This window comes from Hemitrygon akajei, chromosome 32, assembly GCF_048418815.1.
Source record: "Hemitrygon akajei chromosome 32, sHemAka1.3, whole genome shotgun sequence".
NCBI classification, from domain to species: domain Eukaryota; kingdom Metazoa; phylum Chordata; class Chondrichthyes; order Myliobatiformes; family Dasyatidae; genus Hemitrygon; species Hemitrygon akajei.
The window spans coordinates 30,794,771-30,815,354 of NC_133155.1; the positions used below are offsets into that span (position 1 = coordinate 30,794,771).

The 20,584-nt window shown below is 39.5% G+C and overlaps 1 protein-coding gene across 2 annotated transcripts in view; it reads left to right on the top strand.

Moving 5' to 3' along the window:
• Positions 1-20,584, top strand: part of stk40 (serine/threonine kinase 40) — a 96,708-nt gene that overhangs the window by 17,102 nt on the left and 59,022 nt on the right. For both annotated transcript variants that reach the window (XM_073034507.1, XM_073034506.1), the window contains exons 2-5: positions 9,785-9,911; positions 12,871-12,956; positions 14,935-15,075; positions 15,681-15,902. In XM_073034507.1, the coding sequence (XP_072890608.1) occupies positions 9,800-9,911; positions 12,871-12,956; positions 14,935-15,075; positions 15,681-15,902 (561 nt within the window). In that variant the 5' untranslated portion in view covers positions 9,785-9,799. The remainder of the gene's footprint in view (positions 1-9,784; positions 9,912-12,870; positions 12,957-14,934; positions 15,076-15,680; positions 15,903-20,584) is intronic.

The window sequence follows — 20,584 nt, forward strand, 5'->3', positions numbered from 1 at the left end:
TAGTGCCACTGGGTGTTACTCATTAACCTTATTTTTCTTAGTTGTCCTATTTCCTGAATGCCTCCTTAACCCCCTTATCAAGCTTATGTATTCAGGCATCCTTGGACATGTACACCAGGGTCCTTGTATTACATTGTAATTCCCATAAGTCTTCCCACACATGGTGTACTGGCTTTATTTGCCCTCTCAAAATGCATCTGACTTTTTAAATGAATAAAGTACTTGACAATTTAACCAGCTTGTCAGTACTGTCTGTCGTCAAAATCTGACAAAGCTGACATGGTTCTGTTTTTTCACTGAGGTTTATTGATTTATTTGGTGAGATAATTCTAGCTTTTGAGTTACGCCACCCAGCAACCCCTGATTTAACCCTAGCCTAATCACGGGACAGTTTAAAATGACTAATTAACTTACTAACCAATATGACTTTGGGCTGTGGGAGAAAATTGGAGCAGCTGGAGAAAACTCACGCATTCCGTATGGAGGACTCCTTACAGATGGCATTGGAATTGACTTTTGAAACGCTAGTGTCCCGAGCTGTAATAGTGTTGTTCTACTATGTCTAGAACTAGAGGTTACAGGTAAGGGTGAAAGGTGAAATATTTCAGGGGAACTTGAGGGGGACTATAGATGTGTGTTGGAGAGTGTATTGACTGGTTGTATTGTGGCCTGTTATAACGGGTCTAAGCACTGATCTCTTTGTCACAGATTAATCACATAATTGCCTCTTGGCCAGCACTCTGACCAATTTGTCAAATTGCTTAGGATTCAATAGGCTGACTATCTTTCAGACTCGTCTCCCATGTAGGACCTCATCAAAGTCTGTTACTCCATTAATTACATTTGGCTCTTTGATGCTCTTGTTATATTTCGGGGAAAACTCAAATCAATTAATGAAACACAAATTCCCCTGAACAAAGAAATCCTAACTTTTTTCTCCATCTTTCTGCATGGCCAGAACAACCTCCAGCAATGTTTTATGTTTGACTTCATCCTTGCAGTATGAAATTTGCAGATATTTTTGTAAATAATTTCCAGAACCATTAATTTGGAAAACCTGATTGTACAACATGGATATATGCCCCTGAACCCACTGATAATGTGCAAACCATTAAGCACACATTTATTCTAATCCTACACTAATCAATTTACAGCCTTCCCACTAGCTCTCAGATTGTGATGTTCATCTAGACTAGTGGTCGCCAAACCATCAATTGCGATTGACTGGTCGATCTTTGAGACTTTCCCAGTAGATCCTGAAAAAAAAGGAAAAATAAATACACAAATACTGTTAAGAGATTGTTTCCGGGTTGCGGGGTTTTAGTTCCGTTCTTTCTGCGCAGTGCGCATGCGTGTAGCTCCCCCGCACTACACAGTGTACTTCGGTGGTCCCCAACCACTGGGCAGCGAGGGAACAATATGAATCAGCTGCATCTTTTCTCATTCCCTGTCACGTCCACTGTTGAAATTGAACCCACACGAGGTCATCAGTCGCCTAAACGCAGTGATGCCCTCGTGCCAGGGATCACTGGTTGGCCTTGCGCGGCCGGTGGGAAGTGCCGTTGCTACTGGTCTGGAGTGCGGACAGATGGGCGCCGCCTCTGAACCTGTTTAGCACACCGAATGTTCATGGGGAACCCGATGCTAAAATATTCACAGATGACCTAATTTGGGCTCAGGGTTTCTTAAGTAGCAGAGCAGCTACCGCGCTGCGATTTAGTGAAACAAACTTTTGTCGGCCAATAGATCCTTCAAGGGGGGCGGGCACGCGTCCTTTCGCACTCCTCACTCGCTCGGTCGCTCTCTCCGGACTGCGACTGCCGCGGCCCTCCGGCCCTGACCTTGTCCTCTCACCCCACCCATGACCAGCTGCACCTGGCCAAGGCGGCTGGCGGCGGGCGGGAGGCTTCAGCTCAGGCTGGGAGGCTGTCTAATGAGGCAATGAAGTCCTCAAAACTGCTTCGGCACCCTGAGTCCAAGCACCCTGCACTTAAAGACAAACCTGTTGAGTTTTCTGAGCGGGAAAAAAGCGTGAGCAAGTGGGACAGAAGCTAAGTTCCGAGAGCCGTGAAAACTAAATTGCGGAATAGACTGGACATAAGGAACCTGCTTTGAGTATTGCTGTAAACTGATCTGCGGTGCAAAAAAGGGTGGAGACTCCTAGTGGTCATACATTATTTCTACTTCCCGGTTGCGGAGTTTTACTTCTGGTCTTTTCTGTCCCGGTGCGCATGCGTGTGACTAATCCATCTGGGGTCAATCTTGCCTTTCATTAAGGCCGAGGTAGGGGATCTAGGGCTTAGAAAGGTTGGTGACCACTAATCTAGACAGTAGGACCAATTTGCAATGGCCAGTTAACTGTCAACCTGCATGTCTGGGATGTGGGAGGAAGCTGGAGTACCAAGAAAAATCCCTTGTAGTTGCAGGGAGGATGTGAAAACTCTGCACAAGTAGTACTGTAAGTTGGGATTCAAACTTAGCCACTGGAGTTGTGAGACAGCAGCATTAATGGCAATTAATGCTTTGTGAAAAAGTGTTGGCTTTTGTTGCAGGATCTGCTCCTCCGAGTTCTGGAATGGTACTGGGAGAGGTGGTCCAATAGGAGAAAAAGTTTTCCATATTAGAAAACAGGATTTGCCCAAAAGACTAGATGACATTCAGAAATGTATTCTCTTCTGAAGGAACTGCCTGAAAGGCTAGTAAGAAAAAAAACAATTAATTAATTTGAAAGGGAATTAGGTTTATTTTTAAAAAGAATTTGGGAGGCAAGCATACCTTTGTACAACAAAATAAATTTCCAGGTACAGGTTGAGTACCCCTTGCCCAAATTCCAAAATCAAAAGCATTCAAAATCTGAAAATTTTTTTTGACCGGTGACATGACATCACAAATGGAAAATTCCATAAAGCGCTAGAAGGTTCTCATGTGATGCGCAGGTCTCTGTGCCACAGACAGTTCTGAGAAGTGACCTCGTGTAATGAACAGAAGTTAATGGAAAAATAGAAAGACTGCATGAAGTGAAAAACGAAGATCTTGGTGGTGTATTGAAAGAATGAATTCATTAGTGTTGGAGTGAACATATGCCACTTAAAGGTGCACTGATCATAAAACAAGCAAAGACCTATCATGACGAACTGAACATTGAAGGTAATTGTGAATAATCAACAGGTTGGTGGCAGAAATTTAAGAAAAGGCATGTCATTACAGTTTTAAAGATCTGTGGTGATAAAGTGCCTGCTGATCACACAGCAGCAGAGGAATTCATTGAGTCTTCTAAGATCGTCGCAGATGAAAATCTAACCTGCTGAATGGCTCCATCACTCCATATGTGGTGAACAAGTGTAAGACACAGATTGCTTACTGATAGCACGTAAATTTAGAGTCGGAAATGATAGCAATACCCAAACAGCCATTGACTGTCCACCTGGGTGGCCGAGATAGTAATAGCTTGCCTTTCTGCTAGTTCAATATACATATTATTATTTAATGCACAAAATTATTAAAAATATTTTGTAAAACTACCTTCAAGGTGTATATGTGTAGCTGTATATGTAATGTAAATGGATTTTGTGTTTAGACTTGGGTCCCATTCCCAAGCTATCTCTTTATATAGATGCACTTTCAGCCCCAAGCATTTATGATGCTCAACCTGTGTATGTTTAGGGACTTTATTTACCAAAAAATTCAGCGCATTTTGTGCATTGCAAAAATGTGGGGATGCACCCAAGCCTCAGTGGAGGCTGCAAAGTCAAAAACCCAGTTGTCTAAATGGGCTTTTTCTGTGCTGTTATGATTTCCTAACGTAATCTCTTTTCCTTGCAATGCTTTTTTTTTTGATTCATTTAGTTTTCCTTTATATTTTTGGCTTTCATCTACTTCAGTAATATTCTGGGCTGGCTGATTTAACTAAAGTATTCACCCCCTTGGAAGTTTTCATGTTTTATTTTTTTAACAACATTGAATCACAGTGGATTTACTTTGGCTTTTTTTTGACACTGATCGACAAAAAAGACTTTTTCGTGTCAAAGTGAAAACATCTCTACAAAGTGATCCAAATTAATTAAAATATAAACACACAAAATGATTGCATTAAGTTTTCACCCCCTTGAAGTCAGTCTTTAGTAGATGCACCTTTGGCTGCAATTATAGTCTTGGGTCTTTGTGGATAGGCCTCTGTCAGCTTTGCACATCTGGACACTGCAAATTTTCCCCATTCTTCCTTACAAAACTGCTCAAGCTCAGGCAGATTGAATGGGGATTGTGAGAGACCAGCCCTTTTCAAGTCTAGCCACAAATTCGCAATTGGATTGAGGTCTAGGCTCTGACCTGATCACTCCAGGACATTAACTTTGTTTTAAGCCATTCCTTTGGCTTTATGCGTGGGGTCATTGCTTTGCGGGAAAACAAATCTTCTCTCAGGTCGCAGTTTTCTTACAGACTGCTTCAGGATTTCTCTGTATTTTTCTGCATTCATTTTATCCTTCAGCTTCCAGGATCTGCTTGCAGTGAAGCATAATGCAGTCACCACCATGCTTCACGGTAGGATGGTGTGTTTTTGATGATGTGTGGTGTTTGGCTTATTGCAAACATAGTCTGATGGCCGTAAAGCTCAATTTTGTTTCATCAGACCCATAGAACCTTCTTCCAGTTGACTTCAGAGTCTCCCAAATGCCTTCTGGCAAACTCTAGCCGAGATTTCATGTGAATTTTTTTCAACAGTGGCCTTCTCTTTGCCACCCTCCCATAAAGCTGTGACTGGTGAAGCACCAGGGCAACAGTTATTGTATGCACTGTCTCTCCCATCTCAGCCACTGAAGCTTGTAACTCCTCCAGAGTTGTCATAGGTCTCTTGGTCACTCATCCTCTTCTGGCATGGTCAGTCAGTTTTTGAGGATGGCCCACTCTATGTGCCATATTCTATCCATTTCTTGATGATTGACTTAACTGTACTCCAAAGGATATTCAGTTACTTGGAAATTTTCTTGTATTGATCTCCAGACTTGTGCTTTTCAAAACCTTTTTTTGCGGAGTTGCTTGGAGTGTTCTTTTTGTCTGGTGTAGTTTTTGCCGGGATACTGACTCACCAGATACAGGTGTATTTTTACCCCAATTAATTGAAAGACCTTGACTGCACATGGTGAAATCCATTTAATTAATTGTGACTTCTTAAAACCAATTGGCTGTAGCAGTGATGATTTAGTGTGTCGTATTAAAGGGGGTGAGTACTTAGGTAATTATTTTTTTGTTTCATATTTCTAATTAATTTAGATCACTTTGCAGAGATCTGTTTTCACTTTGCCATGAAAAAGTCTTTTTCTGTTGATCGGTGTCTAAAATAAGCCAAATGGCCATGATTCAGTGTTGTAAAACAATCAAACTTGAAAACTTCCGGGGGTGGGCGAAAACTTTTTATAAGCTCTGTATCTATTTGAACATATCACTTATACAGTATTTAATTTCGTATTTTTTTGCAGCTCGTCATACCTCCAATTCTCACGTATATTTTTCCATAATTGATAGGCATGTAGTAGATGTCTGGATAGTCTAGTTGTACTTAGTTTTTTGGGCCTTTTTCTGATAATATTGTACAAGACCATCCATACAGGGTTATAAGGAATAAAAAGAAGCCATTTGATCTACTGTCATTGTGCTTGCAGTTCTGCCTGGTTCCAAGTCCCTAATCATGTATAACCTAGCAAGTTCCTCTTTCTTGACTGCCTTCCCAGCATGCTTTAAATATAATTTACAAAATCAACTTCTGTCAAATTTTCAGGTAAAGCAGTCTAAGTTAGTGCAGCTGACCTTTACCGTAAAGCTATTGAAATCCCCAGAATGTGAAGAGTCATCCCAAATTTTTAAAGAGTGGCTTCTTCCAAAGTTGCAAGTATTCTGGTGAGTTTCATTTAGATTGGAAGGCAGTGAAGCAACTGTGCAATTTAAAAGGGAGGGGAATTACAGACCAGTTAGTCTCCTGTCAGTAAGAAGGAAAATATTCAGGAATTTAGAAAATAATAGTAATGGGCAGAGCTAGAAAATTATCATACTGACAACATTAGCATTAACATAACCACCCCACCTGACGTTAACAATCATTCCACAGTCAAAAGTCACTTGGATCACATTTCTTCCCCATTCTGATGTTTGGACTAAAAAAACAACTGAACCTGGTGACCATGTTTCCATGTTTTTATGCATTGTCTGATATTTGCTTTAATGAGCAGGTGTACCTAATTAAATTAATTGGGCTTTATTCCTGTTCTTGAATCATTTTGCAATAAAGATGTCTTTGTAGAATCTGATGAGATCTGGCTTGGAATTCTCTTATGAGCTTTGTCTATCAACCTAAAGAAGAGAATATTTACAATGGAATACAGAGAATGTTCCTCAGATTGATTGCTGGAAAGTGGAGATGTTGCCATATGGATGGGGTGAAACATTCTGGGTCTATACTCTAATGTTTAGAAGGATACAACATAACCTCATGTAAATATAGATCTTGTGTATGGAATGAGAGAGGACCAATAAATGGATGAAGATTTCCTTGCTCTCGCTGTTTAGATCCAATGGCCACAGTCTCAAATGAAGTGTAGGTCATTCAGGACAATTGAGAAGGAATTTCTTTCCTGAAATGATTGATACTTTCTTGGTATTTGCTTTTCAAGAGAGCTGTGAAGACATAATTATTTTTCATATTCAAGATTGAGATAGGTAGATTCTTAGGTATTCAGTGAATCAAGTGACAGGGTTTAATGGAGAAGAATGGTGCTGAAGTTAAAACCAAACTGTTGTGATATTATTGATTGATCAAGCTGGCAAGACCCTTTGAAAGGCACATTCTCAGGGAAGAGTTTTTCTGCTGAATCCAAAACTCCACAGAACATGACAGTAGCATTTAGTTGACTTCTTAGAATGGGGATGAAATGTCCTGTGTTAATATATGAATTGTGCATGTGGCCCTTAAAGTCTATTCTGATTTGGCCTTAACCTTAGGTCTACATTCCTCCCTGTTTGTATAACTCTCACTCTGTTGTAGGCTAAAGATCAATTTTGGTATTGAATATTGGTGATTCAATCCTCATAACTCTGAGCAAAGAATAAAGAATTCCTTACCATTTCTCCAATCCGCCCACATCCTATCCCACATCTGCCCCTGCCTGCCTGCACCACTACCCCCACCAGTGACAGGTGCCAAAATGATCAAGTGCTTTGATTATTTTTATCAGGATTGGTGTTTGTTTATTACTGCAGAATTTTGAGTGGTTTTTCACAGTCAGCTTCATTAGTAATTGTTTGCAATCTTAGGTCAGGCAAATACAAATGAATCAAAGCAAATTCTATTTGAGTTTTTTATTTTTTGTGGGTAAAATTCAATTTTTTTCCTACTTCTGTTGGTTAGAATGAATACTCCTGTGTGATCATTTTGGGTGAATAGGTCGGTGGTGAATTGTTGATAGTAATAATGTTTAAGCATCATTGCCCCTGTGAAGTAAATGATCAAACAATGCCTAACAAACTTAACTCAAATTGGGAAATCATTCAGATCAGTAGTTAACCCAAGTGAATCTTGTACTATAGTACATGTTTGAGCATACCAAACTCTCAAATTTATTTCCAAGTTCTGAAATGAGCATCGCCAGAGAAGGTTTCTGGTATTCTCAAAGCCTCCTTTAAAATGTCGTGACCCCTGTGACTCTTGGGAATCCCTGGCTCAGCTTAGAGAAGTGATGACACTGGATACCTCACCCATTCATCAGAAGCACACAGGGGCCCAGCATAAATGGCAGAAAGAACACACCTCACAAACTATCCACCCACCTGCCCTGCTTATTTATGGACCCATCAATTATCTGATGAACTGAAGTGGAAGAAAATCATTTTTAATCCCAAGTTGTTTAAGAAGAAAATAATGAAACAAATTAAATCTAGTGCATTTGTCAGACCCATACTCATCTGCAAAGGAAAAGCCTCATTACTAAGAGTGTATTTATGTTGGTCAAGACTTTATGGGGTTATATTGTTGTATAAACATTTGTAATTCTATTTGCAACCCCTTGTTTTTGGATGTGCAAGTGTCTGGGTGAATTTTTAGCTCAAAAAGTACAAGGCATAGGACTGGTTCATTTTAAAAGCTACTTTACACCAATGCTTTTCATTGGTGCAAGGAGGTTTTTGACTTTTCATGGGCATGTTCACAAAATTGTAATTTTGAACGTAGTCTTGGACTATACCTTGCCTCCACTAACTTCCTTTGCCTGGTTTAATTTGTTCTCACAGTGAATAACTTCTCCTTTAATTACAATCACTTCCTTCAAATCAAAGGTGTAATGGTGGGAATCTGCGTGTGTAAGTTATTCCTGTTTCTTTGTGAGATGTATGGCGTATTCTTTCACAGGCTTTTTTGAACTTTTCCTGGTTGATTGAATATTTGTGCTGATTCTTACACTCGCAGAAAACTCAAAACAAAATCATAACTCTTCTGCCATTTTACATGCTACTCTTATTTAAATGTGATCTATTACTGCTGCTTCCCCTCTCTTTCTTAATTTCTCTATCTCCATTGGAGGGTACAGGTTAATGACCAGTCTCTTGCATTGTCTTGTACTGCCACAAATGCCTTGAATACACACCCCCACACTCTGCTGCTTGTAGAGATTCCATTCCATTCTTCAAATTTTCCCATCTGTTCTAATGTTGCCACTTTCCACACATAATGCTGAAGTCTTTTTTTACTCGACTGATTTTCACTCCTCTGTACTTGACAGGGCATTGATACCACCTGTTCTGTTTTCAGTAGTTCTCTCCTCTCATCACAATAATACAGTTTACTTTTATCTTTGCTTTCTGCTCCTTTCTTCTGCATTGTCGTCTTCACTTTTTTTTGTCTTTACTGACAGCTATTTTGCTGTAATGCAACTGTAGACCATGAAATCTTTGCTGCCCAACCTTTCCTATTGTCAGGGGACTCAGACTCTCACTCCAGATGAATTAGCAATAGGTATTTGTACATCAATGTAAATGAGACCAAATGCAGATCTGGTGACAAATTTGCAGTAAAATAGTGGAAAGAATATCTTAGTTCACTTCTGAAGAGTAGGTGGAAGAATCGTAGCATTAAGTTATTCTTCCTTTTTTCCCTCCCCCGGTGCAATGTAGATTCTTAAATCCACCACTGAACTTAAATATTATTTCAGAAACTGGAACATGCAGAGGTGTTGTAAAAAGGTGCTCTTTGTTTTCTAAAACTACCAATTACTTACCAATATTTATTATATCTATACCTTGGTATAATGAGCTGGCTGTTTATGGACAATGAAGGGGTTGATAAAATTTTAGTAATGAAGAATCTTGAAATTGAAAGGAAAGCGCTTTGATATAAATATGTAACCTGCTTAGTATATCTTTTTTTTCATTGAAAGCCAATGTCTCCCTCCTACTTAATGATGACACAGAATTCATTCTTGGGGCGTTTTTAAAAAAAAAAAGAGCTATGCAAAAGCTTTGTGCACATGAAAATGAAGGAGATTCAGTGCTGATTACTCACTTCTTGTTTTCCATAACTGGGAATTGTTGTTTGCATCATTTTCATAACCATAACTTCTCACACTGGCTCTACTTTTAGAAGCTGGTATGTGACAGTACTCCTTTCTTGTGGGGAATAATTACACAATATCTATATTAACTCCTGTGTAGCTAAACTGTCTAGATGGTGGCATTTAAAATGTTAATTATTGTCTGTTGAATTAACAGAGTGTAATCAATAATTATAGTTGTTTGTATTCTCTAGAATTGGAGGAGGAAGATGAAGAGGCGAGTGCTAGACAGAGGAGCCGGTGAATCCTCGGTACAATCCAAAGCTCTTTGTACAGGGATCTCTGGGAGCAACAGTAAAAGAGCTGGGCCATTTATCCTTGGTGAGTTCCGTAACTTAGAAAATTTCAAAGGAGAAGTGCTGTTTAACCATGGCATATTTTTCTTAGCTATTTCTCTCATTCTGAATTTGTACATAGTACTCTTTGTCTCTTATTTGTGCCTACCCTGATTGAAGCTAGGAAGTGGATATTAGTTAGCAAAATCATCCAGTTACTGATGTGTTTCATCTAAATTTTACCTGTCATGCGCTCATTTTGGAGCTGTATTGCTTTTAAGAATAGGACTTTTTTTCCTGCTAATTTCAGTAGTTTATGGCACGGACAGATTTCATTCATGCCTGGTGCACTGAGACTAATTGTATTTGGTTAAGATCAGTTCAGCATTCAAAGAATCAAATCTGGGCTCTTTGTTTCTGTGGCTGAGGTCCCAAATATTTTGTCATTTGAGATATTCGGGAAGCTAATTAATTGTCAGCAAATAAAGAGAAAATTGGCAAGCGTTTTTACCCTGGCTGATGTAGGGGAAAAAAATTTGAAAGCATATGGAGAAGTGTTATAACATCCTTTCAGCACCCACTCTGCAGCTTCTTGACCAGAGGGCATTTGAGTAAGGTGCTTGTGGAATTTTGTATGTACATAAATCGTTTTCAGTGAGATGGAGAATGGGGAAACTGGTTCAGCTGGATGTTCTTTCCAAAATGATGGATTTAATAAACACAAAAATTATGACTCATCAGAGTGGTTAATCAGTGATGGCTGCATCTAGCATGTGAGTACTAAAGCCAAGGCTGAAGTATTTGTGTCTATCTTCAGTCAGAAGTGCCAAGTGGGTGATTCATATTGCCTTGCTCCTGAGATCCCCATCATTGCAAAAGCCAGTGTGCGGTTCATTTGAGTCTTGTTATAGCAAGAATTACACAGACAGTTGGTTCAGTAATGGTTATGGAATCAAGCAATATTAGAGCTGTTATATGTATATTTGTGGTTGGGACAAGCTTTACCTCCTGCTTAACGATTCCAGGGCAGTTACAGCATTGGTACCAATCCAGTATGGAAGAATCCCCAAATGGGCTTTGCATGCAAAAAGCAGAACAAAGCTAGTCTTGTTAATTAGCATCTTGACTATCAGCAAAATGATGGAAGTAGTTTTTTGATACTGTTAGCATGTGTGACTAAATCACTGATAATTTGCTGTGTTGGGTGTCATCAGGATCACCTGATCATCGTTGAAGTTTAGGTCCAAATATTGATAGGCTGAACTCCAGAAGTGAGATGACAATTACTATCCTTCACATTGAAACATTTGACTGAGTGTGGCATCAAGAATCAAATCAGGGAAATTTGTGGGGAGAAAAAAGCCCCACCACTGAAAATGCACTTAAAAGGGTCAGAATAAGGTGTGGTTGGTATTGGTCACACAGACCTCACTGCAGATTCCACAGCTATGTTCAACTGTACGAGCAATTGCTTTCCATTGTTGGGTAAGAAGTGGAGATGTTAGCAAAATATTCATCTTCATGTGCAACTTAGATGTGATACATTCCATGTCTGCTTACAGTTATATCCAGATTGCATTTAAACATGGATTGATACATAACAAGTCACATTCCTATCATGTAATTCCCAGGCAATGACTGTCTGAAAAAATTACTGAGATTTGCCATTTAAAAGGTTGCCATTGACCAGAAGCTCATTCAATCATGCACATAATGAAACTGATTAAATAACAGTATTTATCACTGACATGTAAAGTCAGAGTTATATGATGCAGATACAGGCCCTTTGGCCCATTTCATCCATGCTGTCAAGTTGTTTACCTGAGCTTGTCTCATTTGGCTATGTTGGCTCATTTCTCTTATCCATTCTGCAGGATCAATGCAGTGCTTTGGATCTCCAGCAACTACAGATTTTCTTCTGTTTATCAGTTCCTTGGTCAGGACTTCATTAATATCCTGTAACACATTCTAAATATGTGCTTGACTGGTAATCAATGAAATGTATGCAGTCTGCAAAATATACAGCCATTATTCATCAAGGCTATTTTCGCAGTAATTCCCAAGACAACAGCCTAGAGTAGAAAGGAGAGCAAGGATAGCAGATGAATGGCAATTATAAGTTTACCTGCATTTCCTGATTTGTTAATGCAATGTTATTCCTCCTGTGATGCTGAAACTAAATGTTGGCACTCATTATTCAGCACCATTCTGTAAGCACAATTACCAGAGGGATTTAAGGTGTGGCTCAGGCTGAATTGCATATAGGGTGTGTGCTAAGTACCCTTCCCAACTCATGACTCTAAAGACTGAGAGCCAGCAAAACTTATGGCAATCCAGATCTCATTTTGGCAGGAAAGATATGAATTTGATCCTCATTCTCTGAGATTTAGCAGAATTTTGCCTGTAATTTTTATAAATATATGCCAACTATTGCTCCTGAGATAGGGAGGGTCAAGTATTGTCTTGACATCTGCTCCTGATGGATTTTTAAGAAAGTTCTGCTGGAAGATCTTTGTGAGAGTAGGTCTGAGGTTTGAATATCAAATGTAGTAGAGAAGCGTATGAAACCCGGAGACTCTCCTAATTTGGAGATAGGCCTATTACCTGATAAACCATATGCATTAAAAAAAAAATTCCTGAATTATTTAAACCCTGTTCTGTACTCGGATTCTTTCCTGAGACGTTTAAAATAAATGACACATTAGGTTAGCTATGTCTTAAGGATTGTGCTTAAGGATTCAAAATTGTCGATTTTAGTCTCTACTAGGACTAGTCAGCTGCGTGTTGTTTTTATGGGGGTTTTTAGTGACTCAAGGGATTAGTCATACCAAACTGTTCCCAGCAGGCACTTAATATACACAATAACCTTGATTTTAAAATGAGTAAGAAGTCCTACACGTTAGGGAAGTCTTTTATGCAATTGTGAGTCATCGGTCTTCCACTAAATTGAAAGGAATCTCTGGTGTATGCATTTTCTTTTTAAAATAATTTATTTTTTTGGTTAGGTCCTCGTTTAGGAAATTCACCTGTTCAGAGCATTGTTCAATGTTTGGCAAGAAAAGATGGAACAGATGACTTCTATCAATTAAAAGTGAGTAAAGGTTGTCTTATTTACACAGTAAACAGAGGCATTGGGCTAAAGCTTCATTTTCACTCCGATAATTGTTGCATATTGAGTGGTGAATTTTTAAATTCCATTTACCTGAACTGTAGAAATGGTCAGCTGCACACCTCAAGTTTCCAAACTTTCACATGTATTCAGAGAGATTTTTTCGGGGTGAAGTATTACATATTTGTCACTGGCATTGGCAATTGAATTTAAGAACACATTTGCTAATTTGTTTCAAAACGTGATTAGCCAAATTTGTTAAATGTGTTTAAGGAGGTTGAAATTTAAGCCCATGGCAATCTTTTATCAGCTAAACTTCTATAATCCTTGACCAGAAGGGATGGTAATAATAGGCTTTATTTCATTCACTGGCATTTATTTGCCATTAAACACCATTGAATGCAATCAACAAGTCCATTCTGTTTATTAACTTTTATATCTAGTTTATGTACTCTGTTTCTCCCCTCCATCTCGGCCCCATGCCCATCTCCACCAAATCTGAACCATATATAACTGAGAATTGGAGATCGTGCCTGAATTCACCTGCCAACAGTCCTGTGGAATAATTGACTATTGAAATGAGATGAGAGGCTATGTCTTTGGACTCTGGAATGCAAGTTCCTCTGGTAAATCTATAAATAGATTGCAGTTTTAAAAGCAGAGTATGGTATTGAACTTGAGCTGGTCTCCCAGCTCTTAATCCCATGTCTAAAATCTGTGTTTAATGCAAGTTCATGCAGTTGTTGCTGATAAAATTAAATAACTGGGCCCAGAACACGCGAGCTTTTACAGCTCAGGCATTCCTTTTATGATACTTGTGCGCAAGGAGAACAGCATGGGCCCTTGTCATCCACACTTCTAAAACCACTTTTATACTGAATTGGCTTATCAGTTATGGATATTGACCATTTGGTCAAATGTATATGTTTGAATTCCTTATTTGCAAGATCAGTCGGTACTCAGAAGAGAGGTATTAAAAGTCAATCGAAATTTCAAGTTGACACCAGATACTTTGATGCTAGTAAAGCAGTTGACCCTTAGTTGTGGGAATGTTTCGCATCCTTTGGTTATCCCTATCTTGACTGACTCAGGCACTCTCCCACTGTGTAAAGAGATGTTATGCTTTAGGAAGATCTTTCTGGAAAAGTCACACTACTTGGAGGCCTTACTTGTCTGGCTTGAGTACATACTGTCACCTTAGCCTATCTTTCTTGTAATATGCAGAGGTATCACCAGCAGTCTCACTTGACTACAGTTGCCCCAAGCTAATCTTGCCTGGATGTTGTCTTTGTCCTTTGTTTTACTGCACATTCCACATTTGCATTTAATACAGAGTCATGCTCTACTTTTCCTTTCCATAGCAGTATGTACTAAGGTATCTACGTTAGTTATCATGTTTTCTTTCATCCACTGCTTTGCAAAAAGATCAAGAACGTGAAATGATAAACGCAAGAGATAAATGTTGCGATGGCAATCATGCTGGAAAGAAGGCTTAAGATCTTTAATCAGCCCCTATTTTATTCAGAGCATTTGGCTCAAAGGCCCTGGTGGCCAACTTATTTTTTTAATGTTATTGCTGAGTGGATTGAGTGAAGCAAAGTTCCCCCCCCCCCCCCCCCCCATAGGTTTACTAGTTTGAGATAGTACCTGGAGGATTAAAATAGGTTGTTTTAGTGTTGAGTTGGCATAAGCTTGATTCCAAAGGTTACATACTGTGGTGAACTTATGATTTGCTTTAGTAGACATACATGAAACAAGTACAAGAAAAAAATGCTTCCTCAAGTCAGTGAGCTTGTTTACTTTGTGTATTAATAGGTCAGTTATTTTTGTATTTAATTGACAAATGTAATTCAATAAGTACTTAGACATTCAAGAAGATATGAATATTATAGAATTCAGATTGATATGAATTATTTGAATTTTAACTTCACTGCCTTACCCAACCCTTACCACTGTTTAGATTCTTACTCTTGAAGATAAAGGTGAAGGAATTGAAACTCAGGAAGAAAGACAAGGCAAGATGCTTTTACATACAGAGTACTCCCTTCTGTCCTTGCTGCATAGTCAAGATGGAGTGGTGCATCACCATGGTCTATTTCAGGTAAAGCATAGTATATTGAATACTTTGAGAGGGCTTGATGATCATCTACATGCTTTTGGTATACCTGCTATCAATTTTAGTTATCTTGAAAGTAACTTCTCTTTTTACGTCTATCAATTTGAGAAAGTTGCTTCATGCAGTAAAGTTTTAAAAGTATAGCAGTATCCACTGGTACGTAAAGTATGAATGAAGTTCGATAAACCTTAATCTAGATTATACATTGAAATACCAAATAACATATTTCCTTAAGAAGCAAATCAAGGTTTTTTTTTTCTAGTGTTTATTTCCTGGACTAGGCAGGTGCCCAACAAATGCATGATGGCTGTGAAGGGGGATCTAGGAGCAGATGTAGTTTAAAATTTAGCTCTTCATCATGTGGTAAATGTATTAACTTTAGAAATTAGAGTGTACTTTCTGAAGTCTTATGGGAGAGCCAGTGTTTCAAAAGTTTTTCAATTAAAACTAAGTTGTTCCTTACCAGTTTGCATTTGTGAAGCTTGTTTTTGTTTGCAAATATTGCCAATTTATAAGCAGAAACCCAGTGTCTCAGAATAAATTGGATTACATTAATTTTTCTGGTTCTGAAAGTGTTTATTCTTTTACAGGATAGAGCTGTTGTAGAAGAGTTTGAATCAAACAAGCTTGTACGGAGAATGAAGAAAAGAATCTGTTTAGTTCTTGACTGCCTTTGTGCTCATGACTTCAGTGACAAGACGGCTGATCTCATCAATCTACAGCATTATGTTATTAAAGAGAAGAGGCTCAGTGAACGTGAAACAATTGCAATATTTTATGATGTGGTACGGGTAGTGGAAGCTTTACACAAGGTAAGGGGCTGCTTTTATTTATTTACATTTGCAGTAGTCATATTAGGTCTGGTCAGTAGGATAAATTCTTCATGAGTATAGGTTAAAACAGCTTCCACAGTCCTTTGTGTATGTTGCAGCATACCAGGGAAAATCAGAGCTGAGTAAGGTCTTTGAGATTCCAATCTTGTATGGTTGTAGAGATGATGCGAGAGTGTTTGTAGACTGCTGGTTCGCTACTGTTATTTTAAAAACATGAAAAGGATAGAATAATTTCAGGGCAAACAACCTGACATTGGTAGTGGGAAAATTGTTCGAAAAAAAGTAACCAATATGAATCATTGCTTAGAAAAGCATGGGAATTTTAAGAAATCAGCTTGAATTTTGATTCCTGAATGATTGAATGTTTTGTGGAAAACTGAGTATTTGCCAAGGTAGTACAAGATGAGGCCCTGGTTAAGAAAAAGGAGGAGGGGTATAACAGATATAGGCAACAAGGAATATGAGTTGCTTGACAAGTATGAGAAATGCAACAGAACACAGAAGAGGAAAATCAGGAGGGCTAAAGGAAGACATGAGGTTTCTCTGTAGAAGCTGAAGGGCTTCTACAGATAGTTTAAGAACTAAACGATAGCAAGGGACAAAATCAGTAGGGTCACCTGTGCATTGATCTAGAAGAGATGTGGGCGATCTTAAATGGATTTTTTGTATCTATATTTACTCAGGAGACAGATGCAGTCTATAGAACTAAGGCAAAAGAGTAGTGAGATCAATAGGTACATTTAAAGTCAGAGAAATGTATACAATACACATTAGGAAATTCCTTGCAAACATCCTCAGAAACTGAGGAGTGCCTCAAAGAATGAATGACAGTTAAATGTTAGAACCCCAAAGCCCCCCCCAGCTCCCCCCTCCCATGCACAAGCAGCAACAAAGCAACGACCCTCCCTCCTCCACCAGCAACAAGCATCGGCACCCCCACCGAGCACTCAAGCGTGCAGCAAAGCATCAATAAAGACACAGACTTGCAGTACCCCAACGACTACTCGTTCACCCAGTATTCAACGTAATAAGGGAAAAAGTGTCCCCGATCATGGACTTTATCGAAATTACAGAAGAGGAGGTGCTTGCTGTGTTGAGTCAAATTCGGGTGGATAAGTCTTCAGGGCCTGGCAAGGTGTTCCTTTGGATCTGGGAGGCCAGAAATTGCAGGGGCTCTGGCTGAAGTATTTAAAATGTCCTTAGTGTGAGGTGCCAGATGACTGGAGAAGAGCTAATGTAGATCCATTGTTCAAGAAAAGCTCTAAGAATAAGTGGGAAATTATTGGCCAGTGAACTTGATGTCAGTAATGGGTAAATTATTGGAAGATACTCTAAGGGACATGATATGTAACTGTTTGGATAAACGGACTAATTGGAGGTGGTCAACATGGCCTTGTGCACGGTAGGTTGTGTCTAACCAGTTTTTCGAGGAGGTTACCAGGGAAGTTGATGAAAGGCACTGGACCTGTCTACATGGACTTTAGCAAGGCCTTTGACAAACTCCCACAAGAAAAGTTGGTCCAGAAGGTTTAGTAACCTGGTATTCAGGATGAAGTAGTAATCTGGATTAAAAATTGGCTTAGTGGGAGAAGTCAGAGAATGTGAGTAGATGGTTGACTTTCTGACTGAAGGCCTGTGACTTGTGTACTGCAGGATTGGTGCAGGATCCGTTGTTTATCAAGATTCAGGACTGTTTAATATTCCCTGTACACGCGTGTAAAGGAGAATGAAATAATTGTTACTCTAGATCTGATGAAGCACAAAAGTCAAACACAATATATATAAATACATAAAATAAGTTGTATATTTAAAGTAAAGCTAGGTTATACATAAGGTAAATGACAGGAAATAATGTAATGGTGGTGTTAGTGGTCGGAGGTGTTGATCAGCTTTACTGTTTGGAGAAAACCTTACTGGTTTTTAGTCTGGTGGTGTGGATGCTATGATGCCTTCTCCCTGATGGGGGAGCGACAGACAGTCTGTGTAGAGTGGGTGGGAATGTTCATGATGTTACTAGCCTTTTTCTGGCACCCTTCTGTATATATATCCTCAATATTATCTGTATTAAGAATTTAGATGATAATGTGGTAAACTGCATCAACAAATTTGCAGATGACACCAAGATTGGGGACATTGTGGACAGTGAGAAAGGCTATCAAAGCTTGCAGTGGGATCTGGACCAGATGAAAAGATGGCTGAAAAATGGCAGATGGAATTTAATGCAGACAAATGTGAGGTGTTGCATTTTGAGAGAACAAACCAGGGCAAAACTTGCACAGAGAACAGTAGAGCAGTAGGAGTGTGGACAAACAAAGGGATCTGGGAATACAGACCCATAATTCCTTGGAAGTGGCATCACAGGTAGATAAGGCCCTAAAGAAAGCTTTTGACACATTGGCCTTCACAAATCAAAGTTTTGAGTACAGGAGTTGTGATGTCATGTTGAAGTTGTATAAAATTGAAGTTGGTGAGTTCAAATTTGCAGTATTGTTCGCAATTCTGGTCACCTACCTACAGGAAAGATAAATTACATTGAAAGAGTACAAAGAAAATTTACAAGAATGTTGCTGGGACTTGACACAAGTTATAGGAAAAGGTTGCTTACGTTAGGGCATTATTCTCTGAAGCATTGGAGAAAGGCTGCAGATTTGGCACCCTATGAGCCTCTGCATCCAACACATCAGTTTCTGCAACTTCAGTCACCTTCAGTGCGACCCAACTAGCAAACACATCTTTACTTTCCCTCACCCACTCTCCACTTTCCTCAGGGATCACTCCCCCCAAGATTCCCTTGCTATCCGTCCCTTCCTGCAAATCTCCTTCGTGGAACTTATCTCTGCAAGTAAGAAATCCTACACCTATCCATTCACCACTGCCCTCGCCTCCTTTCGGGGCCCCAAAACAGTTCTTCCAGGTGAGGCAACACTTACCTGCGAATCTGTGGGAATTGTCTATTGTATCTGGTGCTCTCAGTGTGGTCTCCTCTACATTTGTAATGTGTGACGTAAATTGGGGGATTTCTTTGTCAAAAAATGGAAAACATCCACCACAAACCAGTAACTGACTATTTTAATTCCAATCTGCATTCCCATTCTGACATGTTGGTCTGTGGCATCCTCTCCCTCAGGGTGGAAGAGCAGCACCTCATTTTCTGTCCAGGTAGCCTCCCAGCTGATTGCATAAACATTGATTTCATCTTTCAGTAATTTTTTTTCTCCTTTTCCCCTCCCCCTTCCCTCATCTGTTTCTCCACTCTGGCCTGTTACCTCTTCTCACCTGCGTATCACCTCCCCCAGTGCACCTTCTCCATCTCTTTCTCCCATGGTTCACTCTCCTCTAGTACCAGATTACTTGTTCTCCAGCAGTTTACCTTTCCCCCCGCCCCACTTGACTCCTCCTAGTACCTTCTAGCTTGTTCTCCTCCCCCCCCCCAACTTTTTATTCTGCCATTTTCCCCCTTCCTTTCCAGTCCTGATGAAGGGTCTCGGCCAGACATGTTGATTGTTTTTTTATCATCATCGATGCTGCCTGACCTGCTAAGCTCCTCCAGCATTTTGTGTGTTGTTGATTTGATAGAGGTGTACAAAATTATGTGGGGTATTGATAAGGCAAAAGCAAGCAGGCTTTTTCCACTAAGGTTGGGTGAGACTAGAAATCGATGTCATAAATTAAGGGTAAAGGTGAAAGCCTAAGAGGGAACTACTTCATTGTCCCTGCAGCCACTTGACCATATACACTCTGTGGGCACTTTGTTAGGTACAGAAGTAGAATGGAACCTGTTGTGGTCTTCTGTAGCCCATCCACTTCAAGATTTGACATGTCATGCGCTTGGAGATGCTTTTCTGTACACCGTTGTTGTAATGTGTGGCTATTTGGCCAGACTGGTTCAAGGTGACAATAACTCATTCTCCTCTGACCTCTCTCATTAATACGACAATTTTGCCCACAGAACTGCTGCTCATTGGATATTTTGTGTTTCTCACACCATTCTCTGCAAACTCTCGAGGCTGTGCATGAAAATCCCAGGAGATCAGCAGTTTCTGAGATACTCAAACCTCCCTGTCTGGCACCAATAATCATTCCACGGTCAAAGTCACTTAGATCACATTTCTTCCCCATTCTGATGTTTAGTCTGAACAACAACTGAACCTCTTGACCATGTCTACCTGCTTTAATGTATTGAGTTGCTGCCAATAATTAATTACCGAGGAGCTAGTAAAGTGGCCGCTGAGTGTAAGTTGACTGGAAGTGTTGAAAGATGGCTTAGGGATTTGCTTAGGCAAGTACGAAGGAAGGCAAACAGAATGTAAATGCACATTGAATTGTGGGTATCTGGAGGGATAATCAATACATGAACAAAGAATACATGTACACAGATAATTGTCAGGATAGGTAGCCACATTTAAGAAGGTACTTAGATGCTTTCCTTCACTGTCTGAGATATAGAATTCAAAAGATTTCAGTTGCTTTGCATGTAAAACTAGTTTCCTCAATTCATTGCCAAATGGCTCAGGTTTAATTTTTAGATTGTCTATTTTTACAGCCTATCAGTAGAGGAGATAATTCTGTATCTTACCCTCTTTATCATAATGCAACTTAAAATAATAATTTCAAAAATTTTGGAAAGTTTTGCACATTGATTTACAACCTCACCCTATTAC